The sequence below is a fragment of the Anser anser genome (genome assembly GCF_964211835.1).
Source record: "Anser anser genome assembly, chromosome: 7".
Lineage (NCBI taxonomy): Eukaryota > Metazoa > Chordata > Aves > Anseriformes > Anatidae > Anser > Anser anser.
In genome coordinates, this window is record NC_139727.1 from 36,664,702 (window position 1) to 36,679,808 (window position 15,107).

A 15,107-nucleotide genomic window follows, 5' to 3' on the forward strand; every position below is an offset into this window, starting at 1 on the left:
AGAAGACTGAGACTGACTTCACGCAAAGTGGAACTCCATCAAACTCCTTAAATCAGCATCATAAAGTTACTGTTCCTTATACATCCCAATTTATCTGTTAGTCCTCCTCAGCAGGAAAAAAAGTCAGCTTCAGAAAGCATTCAGACTGAGAAATGCGAACTCCACCAGACAGTATGGTGCAAAGCAGTAGTCACGCTCAGGTGGTTTTGCTAGAAGCATTCTGCGTTTTCTTCCAAAAAAAATATCCAATTCAATTGTCAGCTTATCCATTTCCACTGATCACGGTCTGTGACTTAAAGGAAAATTTCAAAAGATTTCCCAAATCCTGTGACTTCAGTATAACCAAGTACAGCATACATGTGTTCTTAGAAGACACAGCTTATAGAAAGCAGCGCTGCTGTCCCTAACCTCCACTTCCAAGCATCCTAGACCAGGTAAGTTGCAAAGAAAATTACAAGCAGAGAATAAAAGAACGGTTAGCTCTTCAGCTCCGTCTTTTTATTCCCTTCATTTAATTTGCTTACATGGCATCTGTTCAACAATGTTTACCTATAGCCTTTCCCTCTTCCAGACTAACGTCAGTAAGGGAACGGAGCCTCTAACATCTCTGTTAAACGACAACCAAGCAAAGTCTCCAACATGTAATGCCAGTAAGTCAAGAGGCCATTGCTTAAATTGCTTAATCCGCAAAGTTGGTACTTACCCGCTCCATTCTACCACTACCAATCACTTCACAAAAGCAGCAGCATTATCCAGAAGCCTTTCAAAGCTTAGTTTTAAAATTTCGGTAGCATTCTCCAATACACTATTTCGTTTCCCTCAACATTTATATTATGTTTGTTTTGGCCCACAGATATAGACGATGAACTCAAGTTGGCAAAGCAAAAAAAAAGAAAAAAGAGAAACACCTTGTAACAAAAGGACAGCGGGAGAAACGAATCCTTATGGTCACCTGTAGCATAGGCCACGATAAAGCTCAGCTGGCTTTTCCTTCACAACCATCACTTCAATGCGCCTCACTGCTTTTTGACTATTTGAAAACTAGCTGAAACCAATGCAAGTTTTTAGCAAACTTTGGGGATGAAAAAAGTAAACACTGCAACTCTTACTCTAGATTTCATTAGTCTTCTACATTTCCAGATTACTATGAGATCTTTTTATGAGATATTTTGTTATGTGTAAATGTTCAGCAATTTTCTATCAGTTTTCAGTATTCTGAAATTGTATAGTAATATTCAAAAGCCAGCGACATGTTTATAAAGAAAAAGTGGGATCTAAACAACATAGAAGAGAGAGAGAGAGAGAGAGAGAGAGAGAGAGAGAGAGAGAGAGAGAGAGAGAGACATCCTTGGGTACTTACGTCTAACAATGCTGAGGCTAACGGTTTAAGGGTGATTTGGTGACAATGGTTATGCCAAACATCCTTACTCTTTCCTCAAAAATCTGCTACCTGATCCAAAATTGCTACTAAACTAGCTTCTCAGAGGTTTGATTTGTAGAGCAAGTCCCCTATACCTACCCAAGTAAAGCCAAGACCAAGAAGTCATGCTATCACTGCAAGCAGTCACTAAGCACTAACAACAAATATTCAGTCAAACCCAAAAAAGGGAGAATTTTAGCCTATTGCCAGATACATGGTAAACATGAGATACCCAGGTAACCAAATGACAAATTATTATCTGACAGCCTTGAAAACCTCTCCATGTGAAGAGCTTTTAAGCCAACTTGTAATAAGTACCACATGCAGCTAAATTAAAAAAGAAAATCCTAAGCCAAGTTAAATAGTAACTAACATTCAAATTTAACCATATAAAGTCCCCATTAAAATCCAAAATGACAATTACAAAAATATTATATTACTATGAACACTGTCAAATGCTTCGAATAATTGTACACTACGGAAATAAGTAAAAACACACTTTACCTTGTATCTCATTTTGGGGCATGAATGAATGTAGAAACCCATATAATAAAAACAGAGATCAGGAGCTTTTTCATGAAGTTTCCTAGTAAACGCAATTTCCCTATGAAAGGAAAAAAAAAAGTAATTATTTATGAATATAATTCCTACATTCATTTTACTTCTTCAGTTCATAAAGGAAATGCTTTACAACTACCTGGATTTTGGCTATTTAAAAGACTAGACTTCTATCAAATAAACAATGAAGATAATAAACTCAACGCTTATGCTTAAAAAAAAAAAAAAAAAAAAACACTGTGTCAGGCTTAAAAACACTTCCATTTTGCCCTGCCAAGTAACTGACTTCAAATTTGAAGAGAAAGGTGACTAAAAGCCTCTATTTAACAGGTTTCCTGTTAATATTCATGCACGTTGGAATTCTACAGAAACCTGACCCAGCGATTGTACACAGACTGGCTGATGTAGCTCAGGAAAACATCAGAGTCTTTTTAAAAAACAAGCTGCAAGGGTAAGCCTCTTGTTTGTTCTGCTCGTTGCACTCTAGCAATTTACATGTAAAAACATCCGTCTTTGTGCAACAAAAGCTACTTTTCACCTCTCGTGTTTGTTTGTATGATTTTCTCATTTATTTCGGAAGGGAAGTGTTAATGTATTCCAAAATACATTTGCTTCTCATTTTACTGGCAAGAGGCAAGCAGCGTTTCTACAACGATTCTGCCAGCGTTTCTAATACAACACTCATTTTCACAGCATTTGTAACTTTGCAGATCACATTTGTTTCAAACGTGGATGTTGGTTCTTACCTTCAACGCTGAAGGGATAAAAGGACATGAGCACGTGCAGATAGGAAGCATGTACAAATATTGTGGGTTTTTTTATCACTTCAAAATTAAGTTAGTAGTAAGCATGTTTAAATATACCAAAAACCCTTCAGTTGGATGTAGTTTGCTGAGACCATCATGACACATTGTAATTCTGCACTATATGCATCCATTCTAAAAGGAAAACGTCCAGAAGTTACTTCCTACCTGAAAATCCAGGTAAATACAGCAGATTCCAAAAGTGAGGTTTATGTACTACCAAAGTATACCAACCTGCACCTCACCTATGTCATCTTTAAGACGCAGCACGATGTCAAACACCCCTACCAGTCCGTGCTGATTATCCTGGACCTAATTAAACACACACCTCTGTGCAATTAAACAACCTGAAACGCTACAGGGAAAAAAAAAAAAAAAAAACATCCTTTGCATTTCAAAATGTCTTCAACACTGTTTGCAACTGGTCTGCACTGCCTGACTTAATAAAACAAAAAGACTCAAAGTGAACGGAGTGGAGTAATTAGGCCAGAAGGTAATGAGGTTAAAACTGGGCTGCAGTAGCAGCCCAATCACGGGCAACAAAGCTTCCTGCAAGCTTCTAAGGGGCCACAGCGAATGAGTGCACAATGCCAACACTGGCTTGCTTAGAGCTGCTGCAGGTGTCTCCACGTGAGGGGCAGTCCCAGCAACGTGCTCTAGGAAGGGCCAGCATCACTGGGGAGCGACGAGGCATCCTTCTCTTTCCTCCATCCCACCTCCCCTGCTACAGCACCAGAGTTTCACGCATTACAGCTGCACCTTCCTTCCAGATTCCTTCCTTGCGAGATCTGAGGCTCCCTAGCCCACTGACCAACTGACCACGTGGGTTCCCAAAATCGGGTGAGAGGTGCTGAGCTGCACGGGAGCGAGGAACGGGTGCTGCAGCTGAGACCCAAGGCAGGAGAAGGCTCTCCCTCCGTATCAGCCAGGCGGCAGCAGCGAGGTGCCACTGCACTGCACGACTCACATCTACCCACATTTTTTTCTGCCTAAATCATTCTCATGGAGAAGGGATTACAGATGTGCAACTCCTTTTCTGCAAAGCTTTCAGTCAAGATGCATATTTAAGGAATTATAACGGCTGTTAACACTTGGCAAGAGTGGGCAGCCAGTGAGCAAAACATATTAATTTCATTAACACAAAACTCAGATTTAGTATTTCAGTGCTACATAACCCAACTCCAAAATCTAATGCTTGAATCTAAGCTCTAGCATTTTTCCTTTTATAAAAGAGAGATAAGGGCAAATATGATTGTCTACTATTAATGGTCTTAGGTAGCGGAGGAAAGTTTAATATTTCTGAGCAAATAACAAGAAGCACTCAGTGTGTCCTGGTCAGTCCTCTACCCTTTTATTCAGGCTGGTATTTCTCAGGTAGCTTCTTCTACCCTCGCTTTTTGCTTAGATGCCTACGTATTTCAAATGATCTTCAATTCCCATCCTTTCTAGGACTCTGCAGCAAAAATTCTCAGAATAGCCCGAAGTGGAAGTGACAGCGCTGCAATGCAGTTTAACCTCCTCAGAGTAAAATTGGCAACAGCTTTTAAGGTATCAGATTCCTTTGCAACTTCCTAAATCCTCCCTAACTCTCAAGTTTTTTTCCCCTTTTTGAAAAAAGAACAAGGTTGGCCTCCTCTAAGACTGTTGGGAACTCATTTTTATTGCCTTAAATGCAGCAGAATTTATAAGCTGCTTTTTCACTAGTTGAGCCATGCAAGCATGTTGCACTGACAAAGTTTTAAATTTATTATGTAGAAAATTTAAAATCATTTCAAGAATCCATAAGCATGGATTATGTCAGTCGGTTATTACATAAAGTAACATGATACATACAGATACTAAAAAATAACTCTTAGGAGCTGTTTATGGCAACTCGCATGAAGAAAAAAAGTCTGATTTTAAGTATCTAGTGTATGTAATAAAACCTAGACCACTAATAGACAGAAAAAAGGCCACTTCTAAACCATAGGTGTTCCAATATTATTTCTACATGGTAATTCTGATTGATTTTATGAAATCGCCAATGCCACTGTATGCCTCAGAAAAAATGAGGATTAGAACTCTTTTAGCCTTAGACCAATGGAGATGAGAAATTGACAGATATGTTAATGCTCACAACAGCTTTGAAGTTACCTCTGATCTGAGCTGGAACTGGACCAGATGATGTCCCAGGGTCCTTTCTAACCTAAACTCATCTGTGATTCTCTAGTTTCTCCTTTGTAAGGAACAACTGTGGATCAAGGTGGGGAAAGCCAGCCGGGAGGCAGTGTTGTCAGCTCTAGTAAGTTGCTTTTTGGTAAGGAGAAATTGCACTTCAGGATTTAACTACCTAAAAGCCTGCCAGAGAGCAGGAGGAGGCCCTGCTCTCCCTGTCTAGCCATTCCACCGCAGCCCTTGCACCAGCTCTGGTGTTAACACGATCTTCACTGAGCCTGCTCAGCTCGCTAACCAGGTTGCTAAAGCACAGCCTTCTGCTTAGTAAATTAAAAACTGGCTCAGCAGATGATTGCTAGAAACCTGGCACATAGCAGAGATGGAGAGGAGTGATTGCAGCACTTCATTTCAGCAGCAATAAACCATTAGTCCGATGTCAGCAACTTAACAGTGAACTTTGTGGGAGAAAGCCCTCGATGTATGCATTTGAACAATTCAAGCACAGATATCCACAAATAATAAAATTCACCTCTACAGAGAGAGGAATATACCCAAAAAGCAGAATGATTAAAAAAAACAAAACACTTTGGAAATCAAGAGATCCTACGCACTCTTACTCTGTTTAGATTTTGATTAAACTTCTGAGACATTGAATTGCATGCTTCCATAGGTATTGCAGAAGTACATGAAGTAACTGATGGGAAGAAACTTCCTAAATATATATATATTTATATTTGCAATTTGTTTCAAAAGTCGTGTCATTTACTCATTCTAGTGGGTACACCTAAGCAGCAGCCAAGAAGCTCCCACCTAGAGAAGATACACTCAAACAGGATGCCTTGGAGAAAGATGAGCACTGGATTTCATAGCTGGATCTCGATTTATCACATATAACAGTACCTGAAGCAGTGTAGTGCAAATCTGAAAAGGTAAAAGCTTTTGCTAGAACTTCTCAGACCTACAGCAACTTGAAAATAGGCAGGTCTGGCATGAGGTCCAAACCCAGTTGCTTCATGAGGATCTCACTGGGATCTACATGCCTGTGACTAGTTTATTCCATGCAAAGAAGCAAAAAAGCTAAGAAAAAACTTGGGATGCACAAAGGTTGTAACAGTAATAGAATCTTAAAATTGCTTGTGAGAGAAAAACAGCAACTTGCAATTTAGCATACAAATCTTATTTACAACACAAAGCATTATTCACTATTCTTACTATTTTGTGGATACCAGGACTAGGATGATAGTTAATTTAAGGCTTTAAAATTCATAGGATTATTCTGTCTGTCAGGCTTTCTAAAGACAAAGATAATGAAATTAACACACCTGAAAATATACTTAGTGCTAGTACAGCAGGAGACTACTAATTCAGAAGTTTTTAGGGTGTCCGTTATTTCCGATCTCACCGTGCACACATGCATAAAAGTGATTAATTTCATTTGGTGACTAAGCTAAGAAAAAAGTCAAAGGAAAAATTATTTCTATTCAAACAAAAGAGGCTTCTTCTGCTGAAACCAAGCAATAGTAAGTTATTTTCTAGGGAATAAAAACCCAGGTACTTTATTTCTGAGTTTTTTGTTTTTCCATCTTTAGAAGTATTTAGCTAACTAGAAAGATTCATCCCTATTTAAGGATGAAAGTTAAAATCTATTTTGGAGCACAACCAACTGCAGAGAATTAGAAAAATAATAATTAAGTTTAGCTAGAGATAGTGTTACCAGTATATGTTTAGACTGGAAATAAAAGCTCAAACTTAGAAACAAGTATCAATTCTTACTATTATGTCTAAGCGGATAACAAAAATGTCCTCTTACCGTAATGCAGAGTAGACTCCCAAAGATAAGAAGGAATAGTCTGGATCGTAGTACAGATAGACAGAGGACACGCAGTAGGGCAGGATATCAATTACACCCACAGCAATTATCTTCCCATCTAGCCAATACTGCTGGTGAAAAGAACCATAGCCGCACTCTGGTCCGTTTGGGGGATTCTCTGCCTGGACAGAAATGGGACATAATTATCAGCCTGGTAGACTTCCAGTACAAAAACTATTTTAGAAAGGTTTTTAAAAGAAAAATAAATACTGTGAGAAGGTATTCCTGCTGTACACGTTTACCGAAAGGTAAAAGGGAATTTGAAAAGCAGGGAGAGCAATGTTAGTTCTCCATAGCGTTTGTGATTTTCACTGTATTCTTCACCAGCAACCTCTGTGTGTCACCTCACAAACCAATCAGTAAACAACCTCTGCCACCTAGCATGCAGATAGCACTGCAATGGTAAAACAACAAGATTCATCAAGCTATCAATGCATTATTACGCACAAATTCTGCAGATATTCTTTCTTTTCATAGTTTGGCCTACATACTCTTCAACAAGAGACAAAGCCCAGAGGCAAAGAGGTGATGGGCAGGCTGCCTGCGTCCCCCAGCAGCGCTCCTCCCCTGTTCCTCTCCATGCTTTCAGTCACCACCTAGATCCAGCTCCCAAAACACGAAAGCTCAGCTCGGATGCTGCTATTAACCCCCCCCCCCCCCCCCCCGACAAAGGCAGTGTCCACAATAAGAAAAATAAAATAACAACCAAAAACCCTACAAAATCCCTCGGTGCAGTGCAGAGAATCAGGCATCGAACACCGCAGACACTGGAGGCACCTTGGCCACAGACTCAGCTTCTCAGCACGGCCACTGAAGCTGTTTGAGAACAGCACTCCCAAAGAGCATGGAGCAGCTCACGTACTCTTTATGACCAACTAAACATTTTTCGCCTGAGATGCTGAAGCTCTTTGTGCCACGTAACTCGTGGAGCTCCTGCTTTGCCAGCCCACACCAGCACAGCTTCGGCAAGAGCACCGCGGGGCTGGCTGCTGCTGGGTGCTGGGCCCTGAGGTCGCAGGGAAGCACACTTCGCTGCGGGGAGAAGCTCCTAAACCAGAAACTGGTGCTTCAGATTACAAAGAAAACAATCTCCTAATTTAAACTGTATTACACAACCAACTCTGGCAGGGCTTTTTCTCCAACGTCAGGTTTACTTTAATCCTGAATTCCACAGCGCTCAACTTAATTATCCTCCTAGTCATGTTTTTCACTGTATTGCCAGGTCTTCAGAAAGCTGCTTCTCACTCAATAAATCTGACAACATTACCTGCTATTACCAACTGTTTTGCATTACAACAACAAAAGGTGGGTTTAATCAAGTATTTTGATACAGTAGCGTGGACTGAAGACATGATGGGCAGTAGAAGTTATTCTAATTGGTACCACATGTGTCAAAAGAAATCAATCACATGAACAAAAATCATTTCAACTGACTTTCCCAAGCATTAAGTCCCAAATAAAGGCGGTATAATAAAATGTTTGCATTTCTATATAGTTATATGGCATAGAAGTAGATATAAAAGTAGATATGTAGCTACAGATACTGTGAAAGTGAAATGATCCAATACCTGAGAGCTAAATCTGCAGCATACAAGGGTATTAGGGTAGGACACTGACATATCGAGCTGGGTTCTTCTCATTTAGAGAAATACTACTTACTCGGTAGTGACAGTTTCATACAATATCCTCAACTTTTCAGTAGTGCCAAATGAAATCAGAGGGCCAGTATTAGCATTTTTAAGCTGGGACGTGGTCAAAGTTTGAGAGCTTGGAAGAAAGAGGTTTTCTCTGCGGGCAACCCTAAGAGAACAGGTTGAGTTCTCTTGACTACTGCGGGGCAGAAGAAAGAAGCAAACCAAGGGGAAATGTGATTTGTCATCTAAGACAGACTTGCTTAAGTACCAGATAAAACAGACTTTCTTTGTCAAAAAAAAATCATCATACAGGATTTAATACAAGTTAAAAAGATTGTCTAAAACAACATGGAAAAGATTTCCACTCCGAGCAATGTCTCCTACAGTTAAAGGGCTGCTGTGTGTACAGAGCCCTGCCTCAGAGCAGCAAGGCAGGGGCTCGGGCCCGACGCCTGCCAGCCGAAGCATCAGTTAAGATCTGTTAGCGAGGCACGAACCACGCCGTTATTCCTCTAATTCAATTACAAAGCCATTTATGAACATAAGAGAGGCTGTGTTCTTTAACAAGGATAACAAGCACAGTACTCATTTCAGGCAAAGCGTTCAGGGATCTCCATTACGTTAAGAAAATAACATTTCTAAAAAGCACAACATTTTCATCCTCCTTGAGAAGTTTCCATACAATATAATCCTTTGTAACGTTTGTCCGCATTATGTTTTCTCCGATTTCTCAGTGAACCCTTGGCTCCGTTACCTTGATTTCCCAGGAACCAGCCAGGCAGTTTGACGTGTCACAGGGTTCGAGCACGAAGCCCTCTCCTGCAGCAGGTTGAACCATTTCACACCACTGGCGGGGCCTCCGGGGCCCCGGCTGTCAAAGGCGATGTAAAATACAAGGGACATCATGCGGGTGAGCCCCAGCAGAGAGGGCTTACCTTATCGACACGAAATAACACACTGTAGTAGCCCTTATGCTACAAAAACATGAGCTGCTCTTGGCACGGAAAGCATCACCACTTCTATGACTGGTGAATCAACAAACGTAATGTCAGAGACGTTACTTGGAAAGAGGGTGAGATCGAACCCAATATTCTCTTATTCCCTTTCACACTAAAGTTCAAATGACACCATGATTCTATGATAGATGCCTTCAGGTCTTCTTAAGCAAACAAAACCCCCAGTATTCTAGAAAACACATGTAAGAAAGAACAGCAGATCTTTAAAATTAATTGTTTGTTTATATTCATTAAATAAGTTGTATTAAAGGAGTAAACACTAAAAACAGATCTAAAACTCAGGCTATGATAGTCAAAGCACAACTAAACATGTTGTGATTACAAATTATTAAAAACTCAGAGTCTTCATAGTTATTTCTGCCTCGCATTTTCTTCTCATAAGGCCTAGGAATTACTTAGTTTCTTCAGTGTATCCTAGGAATTTAAAAATACAAAGGATTTCAGTGAGCCATCATCAGAAGACAGTGGTGTAGATGGCTCTTTTGCCTGTTTTTAAGCTACATGGTGCAGCCAAACGATTATGCAACATCTCCAAATCTGCAGAGGAGGAAAAAAAAATACAGAGGGACCAACTTGTTTAAAGTTAATAGTTTAAACTTGAGCTTCAAGACAATGAATTATTAATCATTTGATAGGGAAACAAAATCTATATAAGAACTAAATCTAAAGACAAAAATTAAAACAAATAGTTTCTTCAAAGTTTAGACTATACTGCAGAGAAAAGTATAACTTATTCCATTATTTATTAATTCTGTCTTCATATTCTGCTAGCTGTTTTTCATTAACATGTGATTGCTTACATTTAATAATGCCTTATTAAAATTTAAATGTTTAATATCATCTGATATTACAAGTTGCTCCAAGTGGGTCACTTCAATATAAGAAGTGCTTACGATGAAAATTTGATGATGGTGAGAGTGCTCAATGTTCTTCAAAGCACATTGGTCCCTCTCTTTATTTCTAGGAGATGTTTTACTGTTCCTATTAATCAAGAAATTGCACTTATTAACCCCCATGCCAGCTTGGTGTGCAACTGCAGACAGTGCTGCACAGTCACCCACCAGAAATGCATTGTGACCCTGATATCCATATGATTATTTTCTTCTGGAAGGTTTCATGAAACCTTTGAACATTTCCAGTTTACTCTCTGCTGTGGATGGAAGGAGGAGTAAAATATGAAATCCACACTATCTCATACAAAGAAAAAAAAAAAAGGCAACAACAACAACAAAAGGAAAGTCTTCATTTCTACACTCTAGTAGAAGTTATTTGCCAAAGTGAAATGATTAATTCCAGCAGCTCTTCTCCCAAAGGCACACGCACAAAACCTGCCATATGGTAGATTTCTATCTCTTTTGGTTAGCAACATATTTTCTGTTCACTGCTCTGTCCTCCTTTCGTTAGGGATTAGTGGAGGTGCTGTGAAAGCAGCCTACAAATATAGGCTGTGTCAGCCTACACCTCAGCACAGAGCCTCAGCACATAACCTCAGCACAGAGGCACCACTACAGGTTTCCATTTTTAAAAAAAAAGGAAAAAAAAAGAAAAAAATGCACCCTTGCAGCAAAGCCGTTCCCAGCAGCACCTGGCTGCACTGGGTGGACACTGCCAGCAGCTCAAGGGAGGTGTAGATAGCTCTGTTGCCTACATCCCTCCACGCAGTGCTGGTGAGGACGTGTCTGGGGCGCTGGGTCCAGTTCTGGGCTCCCCAGTGCAAGGAACACATGGACTTACTGCTGCAAGCCTCGTGATGGGCCATAAAGACGGCTAAGGAACTGGAGCATCTGACAGATGAGGAGAGGCTGAGAAAGCTGAGACCTTCAGCATCAAAAATCAAGACGACTTGGGAAGGTTTTATCAATGTGTGCAAATACCTGATGGGAGGGAATAAAGCTGAGGGATCCAGCATCTTCTCAGAAGTGCCCACTGATGGGACAAGAAACAACGGGCACACATTAAAAATTAAAAACCACATAAAATTCAAGCTGAACACAGAAAACACTTCTCTGCTGCAAGTGGTCAGACTGCCCAGCGAGGTGGTGGAGTCTCCATCCTTGGAGATCTTCAGACCCCGGCTGGACATGGTCCTGGACAAGCTGCCCTGGGTGGCCCTGCTCAGACTGAGCCGGTGGGTTAAAATGATGCACGTTGGGTACACAAGAGCTGAGTGCAAACAGCTACAGAAAGATCCCATAATATTGAGTAATTAATATGACAGAGGTCATAAATACAATGTCAAGCTCATGCAAAAAAAAAAGTGGCTATATGCGCATCCAAAACAATGGGTGTAATCAATTTACACTTCAACATATTTTTGAGACTGATCAGTTTTATAAAATAATCATCTTCATGCTTAGCATCAGTCAAAATGGAAAAAGACTAAAAAAAGTGATTAGAGGGGGATTTATAAAGTGAAAAAGCAAATCATTATTTATTGCCTGACACCACGGTGCACCTGAGAGGCCAGTTGCGGTCATCGCACCAGGATGACCCAGGAGAGCTGCAGAAGGACAAACGCACCCCTAACTCACTGGTCGTCGAAAACTACGAATCCACCCTGATCAGCTCCAGTTTTTCCCGTGCCCTCTTTCCATAAAGACGCTCACTGGGGTACTAACAGGGTATGAAGCCACGCTGGTTTTTGCTAGGAGTCCTGCAAGCTGCTCTCCTGCGCTGTGCCGCTGCAGCCACCCTGCTCCAGGCCAGGAGCATTTACATCTACTGACATCGCTGGAAGTGGGAGGACGGCAAATGCTCAACTGTAGCTTCTAAGAGGAAAGGAAAACTACACAAAAAAAACAAACAATCCGTTCTCCCTGCTGTACCCTGTTTACTGCTAGAAAATCGCCTAGCTTTCTGCTACCACATACTCTATCATTTTTTACACTGTTCATTTCTTGTGCCAGAGCCCGTAGCCAAAACCGAAACTAAACAGAATCCTAAAATTGAGAAATAAAAGAAGGCAGGAAGAGTCTGGGTGTTGATACTGTTTGCAGCTAATGATGGTATTAAAAATTCAAAACAATTACAAATTGAAATCATGTAAGGTTCAAATTTGATTTTAAATTATTTTTGTTCAAAAGAGTAAACAGACTGCACGCTCCTAGATTTGCTCGTGGCAACTGTTTCAGAATAAAGAATTTCAAGAATCCCTTGGCCTCTGATATACAACCGCTTTTATTTAACTTCATCTAATTGAAGACATCTGTAGTGGTGCCACACAAAATTTAATTCAAGCTTCGAAATGTCAATAAAAAGTGTCTGTAAGAAACAATACTGGTATAAACCTGGCAGGGAAGTGTGCATCAACATCTACGTAGCCATACAAAATTAAGAATATAATGGCAGTCTGCTGCCTGGGTTGACGAGGTGATAAAAGCCCTTTTCCTATAAAGTCTAATGAGCTCTATTACTCTTCAGCTTTCAGGAATGCAAAGGCCAGCGGACTCAGCAGAGAAAAGCAACAAACCCTCCACACATGGATCCATTCAAACCGCGACATATCGAATTACTCGCGTAATTACTATAACCTGACAATTTCATTACACTCACGTGGTCCTCAGCTCTCTAAGGCTAACAAGACAGACAGTGCCGCAAACCCGCAATAGTTTGCTTACTGGAAAAGAAGGAAGAGCATCTCTCCTTAACTTTTAACTCACATTGTAGTCAAACGCAAGGTCAATAAATTATTTAGGAATAGATTCTTTCATAGAAATAGATCACGAACACTAAACCACAGCACTTTCTGCCTTTTCCTTTTTTTTTCTTAATGCAGCGATATGAAGTTCAGTGATAGTTCCTTATCCAGCTCCACGGACTCCTTTGAAAATTCAGTGTTATCTTCCCTCCTGACTGGGGATGATACAAATACCGTGACACCTATCCCCGTAACGCTGTACTGCCTGCAAAAAGTGAAGAGGAAAGAACACGTTCATTTCAAAACTTGCGTCTAGACTTAATACATACCTCAAGAGGAGAATCACAGAGGAATCGTGTGAACTGCATCAAGGTAGATTCATCAGAAATATGTGCCCAAGAAGACAGTCCAAATATGCAAAGCAGAAAAGCAAGAAATATATTAGTAACACTTCAGGATACATTAACATTCAGACAGACATGTGCTTTCAAAACCATGTACTTGAAAAACACCAACAGGATTTAGGAGTTGAAATAAAATTCCCAAACAAATTCCCACTTTCTGTTTTGTTGGTAAGTACAAACAAATATAATAACTAATGGTCCAAAACACTTCATTCTCTCACGTCCCATTTTCAAACGTCTTCTATTCTAGAGAATTTATCACTATCTTTTATTTAAATTAGATATTGCCCTTCTCTGTGACTGCCTGCAACACGGAGTCTCTTCCCAGTTCCATTACCCGCCCCATCACTAACAGGATTAGGGCCATCATCTCTCATAACAGAAATTAATAAAGTCTCTTTGCAATCACAATGATGAACAAGCCTGTTCAAGTCTAAACAAGAAGAGGGGAAAAAAGAAAAATCAGCTTCCTGAAAGTGCAAGCATTTTCAAAACCAGATTCTTTACTCAAACAAAATGACGTGCTACAGATCATCAGACAAAGGCAAGGTTTTAATGATCTGGAGCCTGTGCAAGTTTCTAAGAGTAGTAAAATATAATAGCTATTTACCAACCGTCGTCTACTTATTTGATACGAATACCTCCTTAGTGCTGGATTCCACAAAGAACACATTAAAAGATATTACGAAGTTCTAGTATGTATTTAACCCCAAAACATTCCTTTGTTAAAAAGCTAGTTTGTGCTACACAGCCTAACTCCCCCTCCTCTAATAAGCTGCACGATTTGCTAAGTCACTGGTGACCAAACTGCAAAACAAGAGTAATCAAGAACTTCTAATTTGAAGTTTGACTAAAAAAAATTATGCATACCCATAAAAAAAACCTGACTGTTCACAAGATTTCTTGGTCAAGAATTCTATGAATTTCTCAGATAAATTAGAGAAGAGTTTTCTGCTTAAAGGAGGATACATAAAATGGCAGGTGATTACTTGTCAAGCATCCCATTTTTCCCTGCTCAGGGGAGGAGACGAAGGCAGGCGACATTAAAAAGTGCCAATTGCTGACTTAGGACAGAGTCCCACACAGTTTAAGTAATTAAAACTTTCTTTTCCTCAGAAAATGATATAAATCAGATTTTAGAAATAAAAATGCAGCCTCTGGTAGATATACGGGTCTGCAAACATTACCTGGACCATCCTTATTGTAGTTGGAAGCGAACACTGAATCTCAACCTTCTCTAAGATGCACTAGAAAGTACTCCAGCAGCGATGCTAACAGACAAGACTTTGCAGAAGTCAGACTGCTGATATTTTCCCTCTCCAACACACAACAGCAATCTAGTTGGTCTGTGAATGGACAGTAAACTTCTGGACACATACTTTTGGGATGAACACTGAATTTCTATTGGATGGATTGGATTGGAGGATGCTCTAAATTATTCAATTTAGAAAAAAAAAATGCCTGTGATGTCTTAATTCAATTCCAGAATTGTTATCAACTTGGTGGATAGGGTCAGAGATTAAGAAGGAAACAAACAGGCAATGTTTGAAGAGAAAAAAAAAACAATTCAAAATCCGAATTACCGAGTTATGTTCCCATAAAAAAAGACCA

The 15,107-nt window shown here is 40.0% G+C and overlaps 1 protein-coding gene across 9 annotated transcripts in view; it reads right to left on the minus strand.

The window, feature by feature from the left end:
• ATE1 (arginyltransferase 1) overlaps positions 1 to 15,107 on the minus strand; it is an 88,290-nt gene that overhangs the window by 46,644 nt on the left and 26,539 nt on the right. For all 9 annotated transcript variants that reach the window (XM_083843753.1, XM_083843747.1, XM_083843751.1 and 6 more), the window contains exons 8-10: positions 13,422 to 13,454; positions 6,746 to 6,927; positions 1,925 to 2,024 (exon numbers count right to left, since the gene is read on the minus strand). In XM_083843753.1, coding sequence (XP_083699879.1) covers positions 1,925 to 2,024; positions 6,746 to 6,927; positions 13,422 to 13,454 — 315 coding nt within the window. The remainder of the gene's footprint in view (positions 1 to 1,924; positions 2,025 to 6,745; positions 6,928 to 13,421; positions 13,455 to 15,107) is intronic.